The sequence below is a fragment of the Notothenia coriiceps genome, unplaced genomic scaffold, assembly GCF_000735185.1.
Source record: "Notothenia coriiceps isolate Sejong01 unplaced genomic scaffold, NC01 NC01_scaffold00008282, whole genome shotgun sequence".
In the NCBI taxonomy this organism is placed as follows: domain Eukaryota; kingdom Metazoa; phylum Chordata; class Actinopteri; order Perciformes; family Nototheniidae; genus Notothenia; species Notothenia coriiceps.
The window spans coordinates 841-21,830 of NW_011340983.1; the positions used below are offsets into that span (position 1 = coordinate 841).

Consider the following 20,990-nt stretch of genomic DNA (forward strand, 5'->3'; position numbering starts at 1 on the left):
ACCCATAGAGAAAGAGACCACATTGAAGCTTTTCTACACAGTATTGCACTTTTGAAATAACAAGCCCGTCTGTATCAGAATCAGTGTGTGTGGGTTTATTATGGTATATATTTGGTTAGGAAGAATCATGCAAATGTTTTGTTGTGACATTTTTATGTCGTTAAGCTTCCTTATCTTTCATATCCTTTCTCATTTCTTCCTGATTCCCCCTCTTTGCTCCTGTTGGCTTAGTAACACTAATGAAATGAGATTTTTATGTCACTCATATCCCATGATGCTCCACAGGTCTGGTCCCTCAGCTTATAGGCGTAGCACCTGAGAAGGCTATCAAACTCACCGTGAGTATCTCCCCTCTCATACACAAACTTTAATCCTGCTCCACTCATCATTACACACTTTGTCATGTGCCATTTGTAATACCGGGATGTATTTCACGGGAGCTTCTGCACATCAATGTTAATAATATAAGCGTACACATCACATTACATGAACAGGAGGGAGATGTGGATGAAAGAAACCACATTAAAATGTCAAAAAGTCAAGATAACTGATAGAGGTTCATTATTTTCTTAATTGTCTCTGTTTGTGTCCCTCAGGTGAACGACCTTGTCAGAGACAAGTTCACCGGCAATGACAACTCTATTCCTCTTCTTGCTGAGATTATATCTGGAGCTTGTGTAAGTACCAGGTCCAAATCACTTTCCTGCTCCATCTGTTTGCGAATGCATAAATAAACAATAGACGAGAAGAAGAGATTCTCTGAGGGCTTGTGACTGATTTGTTGTAAAGGCTGTTGAAAAGTAACTCCTGCATGACGAGTGAGTTTATATGTTGAAATAACTTGCTTGCAGAGTTCCATTACTAACAGAGGACTGCGATGCTACATCACATCCGGGATTCAATTGCCATTGTCCAATGCAACATTTTTTCTGTTTCTGTTTTGATAGCGTTGTTCTTCCTTACACACATTGGCCCAGCACACCTTACCCTCCGAGGAAATGGCAAAGTAAATGAATGATGGATTCATGTTTTATTTTTGATATGTTTCATGAGCAAGACTTGGCCTGATCCCTCAGCAGTGTGCATGTGAGATGCAGGAGCAGTCATCTTTTTTTAATGGAAATATTTGGTCAAGCCCTTCTCCCTCTCCATGTCTCCAGGCTGGAGGCTCTCAGGTGATCTTCACCAACCCTCTGGAGATTGTGAAGATTCGTCTGCAGGTGGCAGGCGAGATCACCACTGGACCCCGAGTCAGCGCTCTCAACGTGATCCGTGACCTGGGCTTCTTCGGCCTCTACAAGGTAATGTCATCTTCTCTCAGGCTGCCCAATGATGCGTGCACAGGTAGTGGTTAAAGTCTACTCCAGGGTGGGTTTCTGAACTGCATTATGCTGAGTTTCACCGCGGCTGTCAGCTGTGTTTACTCCTGCCATTCAAACAGGACGTGCTGGAGAGGGGGCGGGGCTTATATCCATGTAAATACTGTGGTGAAAACCAACTACGACAAAATTAACCATGATTTAATTGTAATACACGTTTAAAAAATGATGCCGAAGTAACTAAATACTGATAACGGTCAGTAAAAACCGTGCCTTAATGCTTTGACAAGTGTGCAGACAAGAAAAACCTTTTAAATGCGTGTTTTCTGAATGGAGATCGGATCGATCAGGCTAAACTAACCTGTATCTGCTCCGTCCAAACTCACAACAACGTCCTAAAGACAGGATTAAAGCAGCGACTGTATTCGCCATGACACAGACAGTCTGTGGTTTGTTCATATTTAACTTTCGTCATCCCTCAATGGCCTTTGTTCCCTGGCATGTGGCCTTTGCGCCATGAAAAAATGTGTGACACCAAAGGCCCAAATGGCCTTGCCCCTAAAATGACGAAAATCTAAGCCTGGTCTACTCTCAAGTCTCATACATGTGTCGGTTCTTTGTTTGTCTGTCTAGGGTGCTAAAGCATGTTTCATGAGAGACATCCCCTTCTCTGCGATCTACTTCCCTGCGTACGCCCACCTCAAGACTCAGTTTGCTGATGAGCAAGGCAGGCTGGGCGCTCTGCAGCTTCTCACTGCCGGAGCCATTGCAGGTAACTTCAGATTATGACCCGGAGCAGCAGAGGCCTTCAGTCTGCGCTGTATCTGCACTGTATTTACTAAATACTGCCAAAGAGAGATTACAAAATACCCTTTTAATCACCGTTTCAATTATCAGGATTTCGTTTTTTTTTGTGTCAAGAACTCATAAAGCCATTTCCTGTATCATTGTAGATAAAAAAAATATAGATTGACCCATTGTTTAAGATGGCCATGCACACATCATGTAAAAGATACAAATTGAGGACTAGCCTATTGTCGTTGCCAGTTTCATTGATAATAGTGAAAGCATTGTTTGGCAAATGATCAATATTAACAATCTACATTCCTTGATTATGTCATTCTGTATGTAGCCTGCCTGTCAATCGTTTTCAGGCACATGGAATGGCACCATTTTATTTCAGATACCGTGTTATTGATTATAACGGACTCATGGAGACAACACTTTACACAGGTAAACATGCATCATATGACTTCTTTGTAACTCTATTTCCCAGGTATCCCTGCAGCCTCCCTGGTGACGCCTGCCGATGTCATCAAGACTCGTCTGCAGGTGGCAGCGAGGGCAGGACAGACAACCTACACGGGGGTCATCGACTGCTTCAGGAAGATTATGCAAGAGGAGGGCTTCAGGGCTTTGTGGAAGGGAGCTGGAGGTGTGTGTTTGTGTACACCTGCATGCACACACACACACACACACACACACACACACACACACACACACACACACACACACACACACACACACACACACACACACACACACACACACACACACACACACACACACGACACACACACACACTACACACACGTACTACTACTACGTATAGTAGTACTAGTACTACTAACGTACGTAACTCGTACCTCTCTCTACACAACACGACGACACACTACTCTCTCTACTCACACACAACGACACACACACTCTCTACTACAACAACACACTACACTCTCTCTCTCTTGCACACACACACACACACACACACACACACACACACACACACACACACACACACACACACACACACACACACACACACACACACACACACAGTGTTTGTGTGTGTCCAGATATGTATTTGCGTGTACACTGTGTTAAATTGTCTCTGCATTTCCTCCAGCTCGTATGTGCCGGTCCTCTCCTCAATTCGGCGTGACTCTGGTGACCTATGAGCTCCTGCAGCAGTGGTTCTACGTCGACTTTGGAGGACAGTAAGTGGACTTTTTTGATAAAAGGAAATTGAGCAGTTAGTAACTATCGTGGTTTTTTTTTTTTTACCAACGTAGACATGGAAGTTGGTCGGGGAAGCACATGAGGATGCATCAGCAGTATAGAATTACAGAACATCTGGTTTTAGATGCTGGAAATGCAGTTTAGTGCCTTTTTTAGTTTTCAGCATATTTTTATGATTATCAGAATATCTTGTATTTTGGCCAGGATAATAGTTTCAATACATTTTCAAATAATGCCTAAATACTTGATAATAAATGTAACTATGAAGGTTAAAAGCAACATTTGAACTCATCACTTCCTCTCTCCTCTCTGCAGTCGTCCCGCGGGATCTCAGCCCAAGTCTCGCATCTCAGAGCTTCCTCCCATCAATGCCGACCACGTGGGGGGCTACCGCCTGGCCGCTGCTACCTTTGCAGGGGTGGAGAACAAATTTGGCCTCCACCTTCCCAAGTTCAAGTCCTCCGGGGTGGTGTCCATCCACCACCCAGAGCCTGTCGCTGCCACGCCAGCCTCGGACCCATAGAGGTCTGAACCTCCACGTCATTCTGCCATCCCCCCTCCTCCTCCTCCAGGAGCCAGACACTCGCATAGATACATACACACACACACACACACAGTTTAGACACACTGCACACGTAGGGGCATTTGATTTAGGAACAAAACAACAGCAGGGTGAAGGTGCGCTCGACTGGCTGCTGCTGTGGAGTGCTGACTGTGTTGTGTCTTCAGTGGCTGCTCGCTCCTGGCCTCTCCATCTTTTGTGTTCTCCTCTCCAGCTTTCATATGAAACTGCACTCCTCTCTTTCTCATGAGTACCTGATTTGATTTATATTCAGTTTCTGTCTGATACTCAGTGCGACTCTCTTATTGGACAGCGGGCATAGCAAATATTAAATTGGCCGGCATGGTGTGCGGGGCTTCCCTCTCGATTGGTCCTCCCAAATGAGGTGACATACTGTACATATTGTATAACTGTCCTGAGACAATGTAATGACGGGAAGGAAGAAAGTTACAAGCTCCGTGAGGTTCAGTTGGGATCATGATTCAGTGACTGTAATGTTAGGACGATGTGGGGCCTTCCTGGTCTCTGAGAATCACTCTTACTGATGTACAGAACTTTTCAATTAAGTGTTTTCTTGTTAAAACAAGAATCATGAGAAGAGAATTAGATATTAATAAATTAAATGTATCGCATTCAACCATTGTATTTTATTGAAATAAATCATCCATATGGTTTTAATTTTAACAATATGTCTCGAGTTTTATTCCAATGGAAAAGTGCAACCATTAACTTTATCAGGAACAGTTGGAAGGGTAAGAATACAGTACAATTAGTCATTGCACAATACTGGTTGCTACAGTGCATTTTTTTTATTTTAGCTCATTTTACACATTAGAGAAAGCGTATGAAGCTGACATGTTTACCAGCCTGCTGAGGTTGGACTGCTGCATCCTGGAAGGAATTAAATATTGGATGGAAAATAAAAATCAATTCATGGTCTGGGTTAAACATTTCCAACCTCAGCTTTACAACTTGATTTAAACCTTAACGTAGTTTATTTGGATCCTCATAAAGAGGACAGTCAGGAAACTGTTTCAACTACAGTTACAGAGTATAAAACAATAACCTTTGGTACAGAAATCACTTTGAACTGTACTACTGTCAATAAATTCATGGCAAGTATAGGAACAGATGTTGCCTAGCAGAAAGCTTGTAGTGCTAATCTTAGGTATGTACTACTCAAGCTTTAAGTACAAAGCAGCATTTGTTAAACGAAACTCAACATATTTAAATAAGTGCAACCACCAGAATAAATATTAAATATTGTAGTGGTAGAAATTTAATAATGGCACACTTCTGCACAGGCCAGAGTGCCTGAGTCAGTTAGCACGTTAGCTGATCTAGTAATCATATTCAAGTGCTGCTGAGCATAAAGAGGTCTGATAATGATATGTCAGCTGTTCTTTGTTCGCTCTGCAGAAACACTTTGCCAGCCGTGTGCAAAAGCGTGTTTGGGAAAAATATTAAAACATGTAAAAACACTCAAATGGTAATAAAAGGTGCAGGTACAAAGGTTTGCATATTTAAAAAAAGGACTGAGTTTGCTGAGGCCTCAAGAGAAGAGCAGTATCTGCAGCCCTGAGGGTTTCCTCAAAGCTAGAAGTCCCATCTATGCTGAAAATCACTGTATTCCTGTCAGTTAAACTTTCAACCACTTCCCTGTGGGATCTGTTCTACTGCTGCTACGAGTGACATTCTTTGTCCCTACCGTTGTACTCTAATACTCTTGAAGACACATTTAAAAACACATCTAAAACTTGTCTGAAGCTGTCTTTTCTATCCATTCTAGCTCTGCAAATCTCCTCAGGCCAATTCATGTAGTAGGTAGGTGGAAAAGCTGGAAGCCAGAGAGTGGAGAGCGCGGCTCCTCTGGCAGTGTGGTGTAGTGTGCTATAGGGGGTGTAGTGTACTGGAGGGAAACTTATGAGCGTTTGTCAGTGTGGGGTTTGTATCATCAGGCGTTGGCCAGTTCCTCAGCCTCATCTCGGTTCTCGTTGATCTCAGCCAGCGTCCTGACGAAGCGCGTCCACTCATCAGCCTTAGGCACGCAGATTTGCTGCAGAGAAAAGAATGGACCGAGCATTTAATAAGCAGTCTAAGGTTTAAACCTGTAAGTAAATTCCATATTGAAATAACCAAAGCATCATAGTAACATGAGCAGCCTCTCACCTCCCCTACGTCGTACACCTGCACCTGTCCGTCAGAGTCCCCAGTGGCGATCTCTTTGCCAGAGGGAGCCCACCTCACACGGTTCAGGGCTGGAGCCCCCTCCACATACACACTGGCGGTGGGAACCTAAAAAACACACACCAGCTTACAAATTGCCGATTTACAGATGATGAGCTGTTTCCCATTCTGAAACCACCACATATTCATGTTTATGAAGTATAATATTAGGAATAAAAGCCAATAATACTGTTATTTCTATGTAGGATATATGCTTATTCAATTGAGGCGAAAAAATAAATAACCCTCTCAGTAATCCAGCATTTTTTGGTTTGCAGAGATAATGCCAAGTTATGCTAATAGCCTGCTGGCTTCAGCTGAATAGTAACTCTGAGTGTTACTATTGGAATTGTATAAATCTTATCCTCTTATTATTATTTTTAATTTATATATTTGTTTATGTTATGACAGTTTTCCTAAAATTGTTCTCAATTTTTTTTACTTTTATGTATGCACCATAACATCAAGTCAAATTCCTCGTACGTGTCAACCTACCTGGTAATAAACCTGTTTCTGATTCTCTGACTATCCGCAATAAAGTGAAAGTGAAAAAGCGCACTTCCAAAATGAAACTTGTACTTTGAAGGGTGACATTTCAGTTCTAGGTTTCAGCGCATTGTGTGTGCGCATACTTCTGTGTCATTGTTGAGGTTCCACAGGTCCAGACGTCCAGCCAGGTCCACACAGGCGAACAGAGCCGGGTGTGTTGGAGACCACATGGCATCATAGACATAGTCACAACTGTCCTCAAACGAGTACAACGGACGGGTACTCTGTGCAGAAGAACAGAGGGGGGAAAGGGATTTATGTTAAGAAACAAGACAAATACTGCATCCTATAGTGTAACAGCTTGTCTTTGACTGTAAATGTCTCACCTTGGTGCTCCAGAGTTTGACGGTCCAGTCAAAAGAGGAGGAGATGAAGAGATGAGAGAAGTCGACGGGCCCTCCGGCGCTGTGGCAGCTCAGACCGGTCACCGGACCATGATGGCCCTCAAACACCTCAGTAATACCCGCCTTACTGTAACACACACACACACACACACACACACACACACACACACACACACACACACACACACACACACACACACACACACACACACACACACACACACACACACACATTACTGAAGGCTCTCCACTAACTAATACCTTGTTTCCCCGCAAGGCTTTTCCAGCACTTGTTGGAAGTGTTGCTGCATGCTGGTTGTGAACCAGACATAAATGTGTGCTTTGGTGCTAATGAAGGCAGAGGTCAAAGGTCACACACCTCCCGTGGCGACAGGCTGTGTACACCGAGCCATCCTCGCTCCCCACCACAAAGTTGTTCACGTCTCCCAGAGGGAACGCCATGGAGGTAACGGCCACCGCTTTGCTCTGTTTGAAAACCAGCTCCAGACTGTCCTGCAGGGAGAACAACACACAGCCTCAGTCTCTGACATCTGATACTAGTAAAGGAAGCCTGTGCATCATGCATTCAAGTGTAATGTACCTGTGGCTGGGAGAGCATGTCCAGGCTCCAGGAGCACATTTTGCCGTCAGTGGAAATGCTGATCAGGTTGTTAGCGTTTTGGGTTCCGACCACATTCACACAGTAGACTGGGTGCTGAGGGAAGAGCACAGACAGAGGAGTTAGACAACTGACACTTCATGTAAGAAAAACATGGCTGTAAAACGAACACTAATATAAGCAGTTGTGTTGATCATATTAGATGAACTCAACTTAAGAGTGTCTGTAGAACAAAGGTTCGAGCGCCTTACTGTGTGTGCAGCTGCAGACAGGGGAGTTCTCTGAACGGGGGTGCGCTTGTTGCTCCTGTTGTCCCATAAGACAATCTGTCCGGAGTACGTCCCACCCACCACCAGGTTGGGGTGGAACTTTGCAAAACCGGCTGACATCACCTCTGACTAGAGGAATACAAATAAAAAACAGCTTAAATATAATAATAATAATAATAATAATAATAATAATAGATTTAATTTGTTAGCGCTTTTACAGGTGCTCAAAGACGCTTTACAGATAATAGTGAAGAAATATATATCTATATCTATATATATAGATATATATATATAAATATATCAGCGAAATATTTGTTCTGTCTTGAAGGTCACCTATTATGCAAAATGCACTTTTTTATGTCTTTTGTATTTAAATATATATTTCGTTTTTTATTCCACGGACCCAGAATCAGCACTTCTCTAACAGGGCTGAAGGGGTGTGAGGCATGGCTAGAAAGGTGATGGTTTGGTATTATGAGCAAAACACTTCATAGACATGTTTTTTATATAGGAGGCTTTTAAGCCTAAAACAATTAGATTTGTAATGTGAATTCTTCTTGAAATAATGATTTTAAGCCTGTAGTTTGTAGCGAAATTCCATGTGAACACTTTCCTCACCTGGCAGTGAAAGATGTACTCTGGTGTTTCCTTCTTGTACTTCAAGTTCCAGACCAGAGCCACTCCATCAGGCTCATGGGGGGAATCCTCGTTGTTGTTATACGAGGCCACCAGCAGCTCTGGATACTATGAGGACGACAATTATAAACTCAGTGAAGCAAGGAAACACTTATTTAAGAGTAACAAATGAAGGACCATATTGATCTGTTTGGATGAAAAACAAACCGACCTGAGGGGACCAGTCCAGACAGGTGACCACTCTGTTTTTAGTCCAGCGCTCATCTGCAAACTGCCTGTTCAGAACCAGCTTAGCCCCTGCCTGCAAGTCACTGCGATGAAAAACATTACAAATGATCAACCCTGTCCATCCACCTATCTGCGAGTGAACCCAACGTTTATTGAGTGCCTCACCCCTCCTTATCCTCTAGGTCTCTGCCGCTGTAGTCGAAGCAGACGTCCACGTGCTCAGCCAGAGCTCTCTCCACAATCCTGCTGCCCCGCTCAAAGAACGACAGGAAGTCTTCAGAGTGCAGGACCTGCAGCTTTTCTTCCTCCGTCAGCTCTTTGGGACCGTCTATACACAAATAATTCAATATAGAGAACAAACGAAATTACCAGAAAAGATCTCGCTTACTGGTATCAAAATTCTGGATGGATAGAAATGTGTTAAAGTACTGGTAGGAGTAAGAAAATGAACAGTTGAGACTATTTCCTTACCGTCCTCCTGCCCTTCACCGTCATCTTTCTCCTCCTGGGCATCATCTGCTGTAGGAGGAGCAGTCATCTCCTCATCCTCTTCCTCCTCTGACAACAGATGTTTGTTTTATTTTCATTTTTATTCAGTTTTCAATAGGCCAAGGTAAAACGTTGGCGAAACATTTGGATGTTTTTGTACCTGCTTTTTGATCAGAGTGTGTCAGTGCCTCAGTGGCTGTCTGTGTTTCTTTGCAGTACGACACCATTTCCTTCGGTGCAAAGTCCACCTGGGTCAGTTTGGACATGCCCAGCCTCACAGCTCCACGTCTACACACACATATCATGGAGGAAATAAGCACACATATACACAGGTTTGCAAAATCAGGCAGATTTTGATGCAAATTGTACACGTAAAGACATAAATAATGATGCACAGACATAATACAAACACATTGAGACAAATCTAAAATGAAACCACAAAAAATGTAATCAAGTTGGAAGACAAGCTAAAGGAGAGAGGAGGAGCAGTACCCCATGAGCTCAGAGTCGGAGTGCAGTTGCAGAGTAGAGGGGTCAGGATCCCAATGCAATGTCCTAATACAGCCAAACCACCAGACGGTGTTAGTAAGAGAAAGACAGGACAGACAGAAAGAAAAAAGGAAAACAGAGAGGATGAAACCAAACGCAAAAGGTAAGCCAATAAAGATGTGAGAGGTGAGACAGAGGAGGAGAGACAGAGAGAGAAGGAGGGCGTGTTAATTTGAGAAACATCAGCGTGCCGGTGAAAAGGCAAAAAGGAGACAGGTCAGACATCATTAAGTATTTTGAACATATCAATACACATACAATTACCATGCAGGTACAACCTAAAATGACATAAAAAGTGACCTAAAACAACCGATCCCCATCACTCTCTGTCACACACACACGCACACACACGCATGCACAATACACACACACACACCTTGGTCCTGCGTTTCCATCCCCAGAATCCTGGCTTCCTGCATCGCTGCCCACTGATTTGTTGGAGGGAGACATGGGGGCGGGGACTAGGTAGTGAAACAGACACGTATCCTCTGTTACTACCCTCAGGGGCTGAGCTGCGAGTGTGTGTGTGCATGGTAGTAAGTCAATGAAAGAGTGAGTGAGGAAGTGAGTGAGGGACAAAGGGAGTGAGGCATGGAAGAGGTGCGTGAATGAGTTTGCATGCAGTAAGGAGGACAACACAAAAGGACAAAGGGGAGAGAAGAGAGAATGAAAATAAATGGCAGGCAGGTTTTTTAGGTGTCATGCACAAACAGTAAACAACATGTACAAATGTTCAGATATTGTGTGAGGTGGGGAAGAGAGGGGGGTGGCGGGGGGGTGTGTGGGGCAGTGACGGAAAACCAAGCCAAACCACAAAGTTAGAAGTGACTTTTTTTTATAAACACTGCGATTCCAAGCTGACACTCAGCAAACGATGGGACATAAGTGAGGGCGAAAGATAAAAGATAGAAGCGTGCAGGCGTCTCTCACCGTGGGAAATGTCCGGGGTGATGCCGACGCTCTGCAGCAGCATCTCCGCCTCCCTCCTCTTCCTCTCCAGGTCAGAGTCGTCATGGCCGCCCGCCTCTCCTCCACGCTTTGATTCTCCCTGCAGAGTACAGAATGAGCAGGAATCTGAGCAGCAGCCCCGCAGGTCGTTCAGTGATTCATGAAATAAGAAGTGTTTACAGCACACTTTCTACCACTTACGTCCTTCTTTTTCTTCTCCTCTTCTTTTCTCTTCTTCTCCTCTCGAATTTGGGCAATCCGCTGCTTCTTCCTCTCCAGCTCAGCCTTCAGCTCACTCTTGTCAGACATGCTGCAGGAGAAAGAGACAGATTGTTGTTGTTTTTTAGCATTTTTGTATACTTATTTGAGAGAGGACAATGTAGAAATGGATAAGAGAGAGGGGCATGACTGCAGATGTATTATAGAGCAGAAATTAATAGATTTTCTAGACTTTTCTATTGACTTAATGTTTTAAAAATGTGGATTTTTTGAGTGATTTTTAGGCAAATTATATGTTTTCGGCTCCCATATCTTAAAATGTCAGTGTTTTCTTTCCCATACATAGTAGAGCTAAATATATTTGATTGATGTATGAAAAAAACTAAGAATTAAATGTTATATACGAAACGATTAATAGATTAATTGAGACATTTGATGCAATTGTTTCTTAATCATCATTCTTAAAACTCCATTTGCTTTGACATTTAAATCAAGTACATAGAAGGACGTTTTGGATTGTTTCCATAAGGAACAACAGCTGATACAAATCATTTCAACTAGGTGGGTGCTTGAGTGATAAAGATAAATATATACAGATTATGGGTAATTCATTAAACATAGCATCAGAATCGGAATACCAGTTGCTACAGCATTCAGACTACACACATCAGCTGCTGATTCTGATGTTTAAAAGCAGCAGATCTCAGTAGCCCTGGGCCGGTCATACACATGACATGTGAACACAACCCAGCTGTTGATAACAATGTTCTCTTTATGAGCTTTCTCCATGATGACACAGCTCATCATGGATGACTGGGAGGGTGTATTAGTAAAATAATTAGGCAAGATTATTATAAATCCACTTATAATTACCAAAAGTATATTAGTGTATTAACTTGACTCTTATCTTATAAACATATTCAAAGTCAGCTAGCAATAATCATCAGTGACCCATACAACCTTTTTGAGTTTTGCTCTCAATGTTCATACACAGTTAATACAGCTAGGAACAAGGAAAACCAAACTGGATATACATTTAACGAATATATATCTACATATAAGAAGCAACACATGACCAACAAGTAACACTTAAAGTATGTGCATGTATTCATATTGTAAATACAGGTTGAATAATGAATATTGACGGTGACGGGTAACAGTTCTTTAAAGCTATTTAAAAAATGTAGAATTTTTTAACTTTAGAATTATAATATATATTGGGAGGAGTGGACGTGTTGTTGTCAGAGTTAACAAGCAGTAATATGACATTACACACAAATAAAAGCAACCAAAGTGGTTCTTTACACAATCATATCCTAATTATATTATTAAAGATTCGTGTTCAGTGAAGATGGACAACAAAGATACCATTGTGTCAATTTTATCTTTTATTTTTAATAATTCATTGTTTTTGTTTTTTTGGTGAACGCTTTGTGTTAAGAAACCGTCCTTCTCAGTCGAGTATTTGTCCAACATTTTATAATCTGATTAACGACTGCAGTCACCATGGAGAACTAACTGCTAGCGTGCTAATCTCCATGGCAGCCGGCGGGCCTACTGTCACAATAAATGGAATATAACGGTAGCCTCGCGAACCAACGCCCGAGCCTTTCCGCTTCACCGTGCCGCTCACTGATCCACAAAGAGCAAACACAGTTATGAATATATGATAAAATACCTGATATCAGATGTTAGATTTTAGCAGGCAGATGACAATATAATCCAATTTTGTGTTCGTTAATTCTGAAGAGAAGGGATAGTGGAAAGACTGATGATGCTGGAAGAGAGAGGAAAGCGGCGGCCTTCTTCTTCTGTGGTTGCGGCACAGAGCACAGTGTTAGAGTGTTACCGCCTACTAGCGGCCACACTTATATTTCCCTGAAAGATTCTTAACACTGTGGGTTTTGTCCACAGCTGTTATAAGGATATACTGTATACACTGTTTGTTGCCTGCAGAGGTGGAAGAAGTATTCAGATCCTTTATTTAAGTACAAATTAATAATGCTACATACATGCTTACATACATTTTACTTTTTAGTTCTGTTTTATTTTTCTATTTTGATATGTTTCTATTTTATGTTTGTTTATTTCCTACTCTTTTTCATGCTAACATTATGTGCAATGCCTTGTTTGCTGGCTGCTGTGGCACGCTTTTTTTATCAGTAAAGTATATCTAATCTAATCTGATCTCATTTTACGTTACAATTAAAAGTCCAGAATTAAATTTTCAACAGTAGGATTGTGAAGTTCATTCATAAAATGTTCAGGTGTCATGTTCTTTGCACAACAATTTGAGAGAAACAGTTTTTGTCAAATTACTAGATCATATTCATTTAATATATATACAAATAATCCTGCAAGTAAAAGCAAAATGAGAATCTGAGACATTAAATACTAAAAAATGATACAGCTAAAATATACACATAAATAAAATGTATACATTTGTAGAAGTAATGAATTAAAGCAGGAATGTTGTATGCAAATGTAGGTCTTAATCCATATTCAGAAGTGATTAAAGTATGCGTAAACAGTGTTAAAGCTGGTGTCAGGATAATGGTAAAAAGATAGGAAGATTAAAGTTGATGTGTATCAAGAGAAAAATAGAAAAGAGAAGCATAGGGTAAGTATTTATACTGCAGAATGTCAGTCACATTAAAAAAAAAAAAAGTATACTGGATTTGTAATACTGATGTAAATCATATATTACATATGGATATCTGAAATGGAGCTGATTGTGTCTTACGGTATGGTTGTTAATATGTGGAAATTGCATCAGGGAATTTGCAGATGTTCTTGCCATGCAAATACTTCACAGAGAGTAAAATACCACAATGAGATATAAAAACACACATATTTATAACCATAGGTCAATCATTTTGTATTATTATTTATTTTATTTATTCCATTATTTCCATACAAAAGCATTTTGTGCATATTTCATGAACACCCATACAAATTAACCATTGTATGGGTTAAACAGTATGTAGAAAAATGCACTTATTAACATACTGTTCAATAATATTTTACACATCAGTCCTGTGAAATTGTATTATTTGCATGATTTGAACTCAACCCTTTTTATCCACATATATTTGTTTTGGATTTGCTCACAGTCTTGCCTTGGTTTGGTTTGGTTTGGCGATTTAATTTTGTACCCTGGATAGAAAACTATCATATCTTAAGCGTTTTGTTTTTACTCTGGTTCGGGAGCTGGTTCGGCATACAGGAATGGGTCATAAAGGTCACGCTTGAAATCATAGGGGTCAAAAGCAGGGGCTTCCTCGGTGGCTGGAGCTTCAGGGATGGGTTCCTCGACTTTAGCTTCCTCCTTTGTCTCTGCTTTCTCTTCAACAGGTGCCGCTGCGGCTGTTTCCTGGATCGGGCGGGGAGGATGATCGATGAGACAGTCAGGGTCCCAGTACGGATCGCAGTCATACTCCATACCTTTAACAGTGACCTCAGGAGTAGGGGGAGGCGGGACAACCTTTTTCGGAGTTGGGGGAGGTGGGGGTGGTTTGGCAGGAACAACAGCTTTTATCTCTGCCACTGTTATGGGCCTGCAGTCGGGGTTAGCTCGTGGGTCGCACAGTACTGGAACAGCTCCCGTTGGCAGGTAGACGATCGCAGGATTGCACAGGGAGTCTTTGGGGTTACACAGATAGATCGTCGGAGCATTCTCCAGAGGGTCTGGTGTTGGACCAGGGGTAGTGGTGGGTAGGGGAGGCAGAGTGGTAGTAGTTTGTGGTGCGGTGGTGGTCAGCACACCCATGACACTTTGGTAACTGGAGGCATCTGGGCCGTAGGTCAGCTCCAAGTGACGCATCTGCTGATACAGCATCCGGATCCTGTCGATCTCATACAGCTGAACACAGAAACATATGAGATTTTTGGTTAAATACTGTAACACAAGTAGTCCCACCACCTATGTAATAATTTACGATCAATCCTACTTACTCCTTCAGTGTGTCCAATGCTGTTGTAGAAGCGGTAGTAGGACTGGAAATCAGGAGTGCCTTTGTACCACTTTGGCTCAACGTTCCTCTTTGGGCGAGAGTTAGTCAGGAAATCATGTGCCTGGGCAGAGTCAATGTTAACATTACCTATGGAAAAACACAGATTCAGGAATTAAATGGGGACATTTTTTTTGTTTAATCAATATCTATATTTATTTTGTATTTATCTAAGGGTCAGCAGAGGCATTTTAATTCCTTAACTATTAGTTTAAGTACTAATCTATAAAAACTACAAACTCAACTGACTTTTTTAATAGTTTACAAGTTAACAATTTATGAAGAAAGTTAGTTTTAGTTATAATTAATGTATTACATTTATGTCTTGAAATATCTTAACTTTAGTACAGGTACTACTCAGCTCTTAAGATCATTGAATTATAAATTAAAATTGTGATACGAACCTTTGCAAGAAAATACCTTATTCACCTATCATCATACCTTATTCATAACCTATCATATATATATGTATATGAATACTTTCTAATTAACCATAGGACCTTTATGATAGCATTACAATCTGAAATAAAGTAACACATTAAATACCTCCAGGGTTCTTTAATTTCATCAGAGATGTTGCTTCTAGCAAACCTGGAGAGAAGTAGAGAATATATTAGACACCCCAAACTCAGTTCTTCCCTCTGCAAGACGTTACACAGCAACCAAAGGAGAAATGATTCAAGAAGTCAAGGTAAAAGTAGAAAGTAGAATGATTTCATGCACAAACCTGGCATTAACAACACGTAGCATAGGGCCCTCAACGAGGACACCTGGGAAATCATCCTCAGCATCTGCAGTTGAAATGTCATGCAAAAACAATATTCTACATTCAGTCTTACATCACTGCTATAATACATACGTCTATTTCATAAGTATAAGCAGATACATGCATATTGAAAGCACAACAAATGTTGAAAATAAAACAAGAAAATATGCAAGGACACTTAAAGTTATCAACAATTATGAAGATACCCTGCTGGCAAAATAGAAAACCCCATTCCAATTGTTTTGTATTTAATGTGAAGTAACTAACTGTCTTTCAAACATTTGGCAGAGCAATGTGCACAAAAAGCGTCAAATGCGAAGCAAAGCTACTTCGTCTTACTTTTGAACTTGACCTATAAGACTGAGAAAGAAAACGTAATGTACTCACCTGATGGTGCATCTCCCCAGTCCAGTTCTCATGTGCTGCACAACATAACTGTTCATAAGTACTGCTCTTAATACTGGGGCCTTTCCATTGGCCACTGAGCTGCAAGTTAGCCTAACTCCACCCTCATGCCGTTTCTGTTGAGACGTGGAAGATCTCATTAGTACACTGAGTGTGCACCAGCAGTAAAAGACCAACTTCAAACAAAATGGGTCTCCTTGTAAAGCCACAGGAAATGGTCCTGCAACAGCAGGGCACCTATGGGTGCCCAAGCAGTCCAGTCTCTCAGCTCTTTCTATGGGGTCATAGTCGTGGATGAAGCCATCAGTGGATGTAGAATGTATTCATAAAAAACAATACATCTTCCTAAATCTATAGCTGCCAAACACCCATTGTTTTATGGCCAAAATATGCAAATCATGGCGACATGCACCCCTCTTACTGTAGCCTAATTCTTGACAAAACATGCCTGGAAGGTAAAAATTAACCCTCTGCCCAAAACAGCTGGATATGTCCTTTTAACTTGCTGTTGGCCAGTCAAAAAATAGAGGGTGAGCGAAGTTACCTGCTGTTTAAGTCCCCAAGAAATATGCAAGAATGATGGGCTAGCTTCGTTCAAACACCACTGTAACGCAACCTGGGAAATTGTTGTTTAGGGACTTCAAACGAGCACTTTTATTAGTTTCCGCATTGATAAACATAATTCTGAATGCCTAAATAGAAAATACACATACATGCACAACAAAGGTTAAGGATATTATTATTATTATTATTATTATTATTATTATTATGTACTATTTGGTTAAATATTTAGAACATATAAAACATTTTTGGGTTATTTTGCACTTGTTTTTAACTCTTTGTCCGTCCCGTTTCAATTGGAAACACAATGTTAAGAAACAAATGATATTTTTTAAATGTTTTCTTAAGGACAGAAGTGTGGGTTCAGTTGTCAAACTATGCAAGTGATAACAAATAATGTGGCCATGTGATATAAAAAACCCCACATTTAATATTTCTTAAAAGCACTTCGGGATTTTGAAGTCAAATATGAAGTGCTTTATAAATGAAACCCAATATTATTATTATTAAAGTCTGAACGGGCTACATTTAGTGAAGACTTATGATAGTAAACATTGTTGTATAACCCATTAGAGTCAAATGCTGTGTGTAAGTGTGTTTGTTTTGGCCTTCCCACCGGCTACAAAATGCCATGGAGTGTCATGACATGGAGTCAGACCAAACACCTCCCTCAGAGCAGCCACATACTTGTTTTTAGCTGGCTTCAATGCATTTATTGGTTATCTTTTGACTATCCAAATGTTCCTCTGGGCTCACCTGCCTGCTCAGTGTTTTTCATTTCAACAGTGAAGCTAATTCTATCCTTCAAACCAGCAGGCAAGGCTGCGATCAAAGAGAGGAATAAGGAGACAGGGAGTCTATGTGGGCTTTGCCAGGTGGCTAATGGTGAACATCATCTGGTAATTGCTCTGCACGCAAAAATGTGAGGGTCAGGGTACCTGTTACTTTTAAATGATATACATTTATTTTACCTGTAGCCTACGCTGGGACAAACAGCCGGCTAACAAAATAAATCAACTTATTTTACAGAAGGCTTTAGAAGGGCAAAAATAAAATGCCCCTATAGGAATCTGATACTATCTTTTCAATTTTTGCAGGCTTGTCAGACTTACACTTTTATATTATTTCTATATATTGGCTGTATTTAATCATTACATTAAGCCACTCCTTGTCAATGGATAAGAGCACATCTGGATTTGTATTGTTGTAGCTTGACAATTGTGGAGATAAAAATCACCAAATAATAAACATCATACTGCAATATCTCTAAATGTTAACCATAAATGTTACAAAGCATTTACAATGTTCCATACCCTTCATTCCATTGCCATGCTTTGGCCATATTTCCACTATGCATGTTCAAGGTGCTGCACCATATTCCTGTTGTTAACCATGCTACATTGCAGGTATTTTGGATTCAACTTTCTCTCTTGCTTGCTGAAGAAGAAAATGTGCAGGTCTGGAGTCAACTGGGCGGAAAACAAGGTTGTCAGTTATGGCTAGCCCTAAATTGGTCCTTTCTTGGACCACAAGATTAGGAATGGAATCAGCCTAAACTAAGCCTCATGTCAACACCACTCTTCGTCAGTGGTGGAAGAAGTATTCCGATTCTTAACTTAAATAAAAGTATTAACAACCCCCTCCCCACATATACAAACACACCCATCTAGCACCAGACACTTTTCTACTACACTGCTATGGACAGTCCTTTACACTACTGTACATATTTGTAGTGTTCTAATATGTTCATCCTCATCCGTTTTGAAGTGAATGTTATTTTGTAAATGTCGACGGTTGTGCCTTTCATTTATGCCTCTTAATTTGAGCACGCATATGTGTGTCTATGTTTGATTATGTATATATATATTATATATATATATGAAAATGGTTGTACAGGTATGAATGAATGTATATACTGTATACACATACACACCGAAAACCAGTCAGTATCTGGTGTGAGGGTTAGGATTAGGGTTAGGGTTAGGGTAATGGTTTGAATCGAGTGGCCCATGGTGGTGGTGGGGTTATGGTATGGGCAGGCGTATGTTATGGACGATGAACACAGGCCACTCGATTCACAACATTACCCTAACCCTAACCCTAATCCTAACCCTCACATCAGAAACTGACTGGTTTTCGGACCCCCCCAGACCCCCCCAATAAAGCAAAACTGCACGTTTCAGAGTGGCCTTTTATTGTGGCCAGCCTAAGGCACACCTGTGCAATAATCATGCTGTCTAATCAGCATCTTGATATGCCACACCTGTGAGGTGGGATGGATTATCTCGGCAAAGGAGAAGTGCTCACTATCACAGATTTTTTCAGATTTGTGAACAATATTTGAGAGAAATGGTTATTTTGTGTATATAGAAAATGTTTTAGATCTTTGAGTTCATCTCATGAAAAATGGGAACAAAAACAAAAGTGTTGCGTTTATATTTTTGTTCAGTGTATGTATTGTATATATGTATATTTTTTAATATATTTTTATCTTTACTCCTCGGGATTGTGAGAAACAGCATCTTGATCTCCCTGTCTGCCTCATAAACAGAAGATTGACAATAAAGTTGACTTTGACTGTGAAAATATTCCAAGTAAAATTCTGGCATACAAAACCATACTTAGAGACATAAAACTAGACAAATTCAGCTTAACTGAAAGCTGTAATAGTATTAATAAGAAACAAAGCAGATTTGGTTCTTTCACCCTTTGCTCTTGTTTCCCTTACTGCTGCCTGTTGCCATACCTGAACTCCATAATATTCTGTGGGTGTTGAACACACAGATTTGTTCTGCCCCCAAGTGGCTTACTTGTTGCAGGTTTCAAATCAGCTGAATATACAACCTTTTAGTAAATAGCAGAATCGGGGGAAGTTCAGTGGACACAGGTAAAGCTAATATCACATTAGCTGTTACATGAATTATCAAAGAAGAGAACCTAAAGGGGATATACAGATATAGATTTGAGGGGATTTAACTGTTTCCAGAGTCAGAGACTAATGTTGAGTGTCAGAGGTGGGAGAAGTACTCAGATCTTGTACTTAAGTAAAAGCACCATAGTGCAGGAATACTCTTTTACAAGCAAAAGTCCTGCAATCATAGTGTGACTCAAGAAAAAGTCAGCATCAAAAAATACTTCATTATGCAGTTCGGCCCATTTCAGAATAATATATAATACGTTTTGATTATAAATATTGATGCATTAAAGTATTATCAAAGCTAGTTATAATGACTTTGTATACTGCAGGGTAGCTTGTGAATTTGCTCCAGGTGTTACTAAATTCGAATTTAAGTATTTTATATATCATTAATCCAAATCTGCAAAGTAACTAAAGGTCCTAATTAAAATTATTGGAGTAAAAGAACACTGAATTGTAGTGGAGTAGAAGTACAAAGTAGCATAAAATGGAAATTATCAAACAAAGTACAAGTCCCTCAAAATTGTACAGTACTTGAGTAAAAAAACTTTTTTTTTGTGAAACTGTGCAGTTTTCGAAGCTTTATCTGACTGAAGGCCCGCAGTGTCAGACTTTTAAAAACATTATGATATAAATGTTTGTTATGTAGTACTGATTTTTTTTTTAATACTGGTGTGTGTTCAAAACTTTATATATACAGTCTATGGTTTAAAACTATAATTCATTTGTTGCCAATCTAATGCACAACACTCCAGTCAAGCAGGTGGCGGTAATGTACGACATCTTTGGTTGCCAACCGGCAATATACCTGAAGCAAAGAAGAAGTTCCTGGGTTGTTGACCTGTCAGCGTTGTAGTGCAAGCTGTCACTGCTGATAACTTGTCTGTCCCACCGGTAACGTTAGATCCAGTTTTTGCCTGCAACACAGCGAGTTCCGGGGCGTTGAATTGACAGATTTATCGTACTTCCCGTTGTTGCTGGGGTCAGCTAACCGGCGAGCTAACGGCTAAAGTTAGCTCACAGTCGAATCAGCTTAACAGCTAGCTTGCTAGCTAGCATTCGACGGTAGATAGCCGCGTCAGCTAGCTTTCTTGCAGTTAGCTAGCTAGCCTGCTGGCAGTAGGAGTCTAGGAAGCAGCCCACTCCTGCTAGCAGCATTCCGGACTAAAGCGTACACAAGTAAGTAAGCAGAAACCTTAACAAGACGTTTAACGTTAGCTAATATTGCTATCTGGGTTTACTTAGCATATTGATTTTAAGGATTTTTGCCAGAGGCGAAAGCGTCCAGTAAGCCAGTGTTTGACAGTTGAGCTGCACAACCTGTGTGGCCAGTCAACTTGTCTGTCAGCTGTTTTAGT

At 40.8% G+C, this 20,990-nt stretch overlaps 3 protein-coding genes across 6 annotated transcripts; 1 reads left to right on the top strand and 2 right to left on the bottom strand.

Annotated features, from left to right (window-relative positions):
* Positions 1–275: 275 nt before the first annotated feature.
* On the top strand, positions 276–4,581 carry LOC104944511 (calcium-binding mitochondrial carrier protein Aralar1-like; the record flags this gene model as incomplete). The annotated part of the gene is made up of 7 exons (XM_010770055.1): positions 276–338; positions 597–677; positions 1,161–1,301; positions 1,953–2,091; positions 2,596–2,754; positions 3,223–3,313; positions 3,651–4,581. Coding segments are annotated over 7 exons (882 nt in total), but the record flags the coding sequence as incomplete, so codon positions are not given.
* LOC104944504 (cytoplasmic dynein 1 intermediate chain 2-like) lies at positions 4,570–12,789 on the bottom strand. Of its 4 annotated transcripts, none has more exons than XM_010770046.1 (17): positions 12,652–12,789; positions 10,956–11,064; positions 10,737–10,854; positions 10,183–10,267; positions 9,750–9,812; positions 9,418–9,545; positions 9,240–9,326; positions 8,934–9,096; positions 8,752–8,851; positions 8,523–8,648; positions 7,887–8,033; positions 7,618–7,731; positions 7,396–7,529; positions 6,999–7,143; positions 6,756–6,896; positions 6,067–6,192; positions 4,570–5,953 (listed from the first exon to the last, which is right to left on the bottom strand). In XM_010770046.1, exons 2-17 carry the CDS (start codon positions 11,061–11,063, stop codon positions 5,852–5,854), a joined length of 1,887 nt encoding a protein of 628 aa, XP_010768348.1. In that variant the 5' UTR covers position 11,064; positions 12,652–12,789; the 3' UTR covers positions 4,570–5,851. The 4 variants fall into 4 exon arrangements, with proteins under 4 accessions (XP_010768348.1, XP_010768347.1, XP_010768350.1 ...); XM_010770045.1 differs by having other exon boundaries at positions 10,183–10,318; XM_010770048.1 differs by lacking the exon at positions 9,750–9,812.
* A 1,092-nt stretch (positions 12,790–13,881) lies between these two features.
* Positions 13,882–20,990, bottom strand: and3 (actinodin3). The gene is made up of 6 exons (XM_010770049.1): positions 20,441–20,990; positions 16,137–16,270; positions 15,711–15,774; positions 15,530–15,574; positions 14,928–15,073; positions 13,882–14,835 (listed from the first exon to the last, which is right to left on the bottom strand). The coding sequence occupies exons 2-6, from the start codon at positions 16,146–16,148 to the stop codon at positions 14,167–14,169; spliced, it is 936 nt and encodes a 311-aa protein (XP_010768351.1). The 5' UTR covers positions 16,149–16,270; positions 20,441–20,990; the 3' UTR covers positions 13,882–14,166.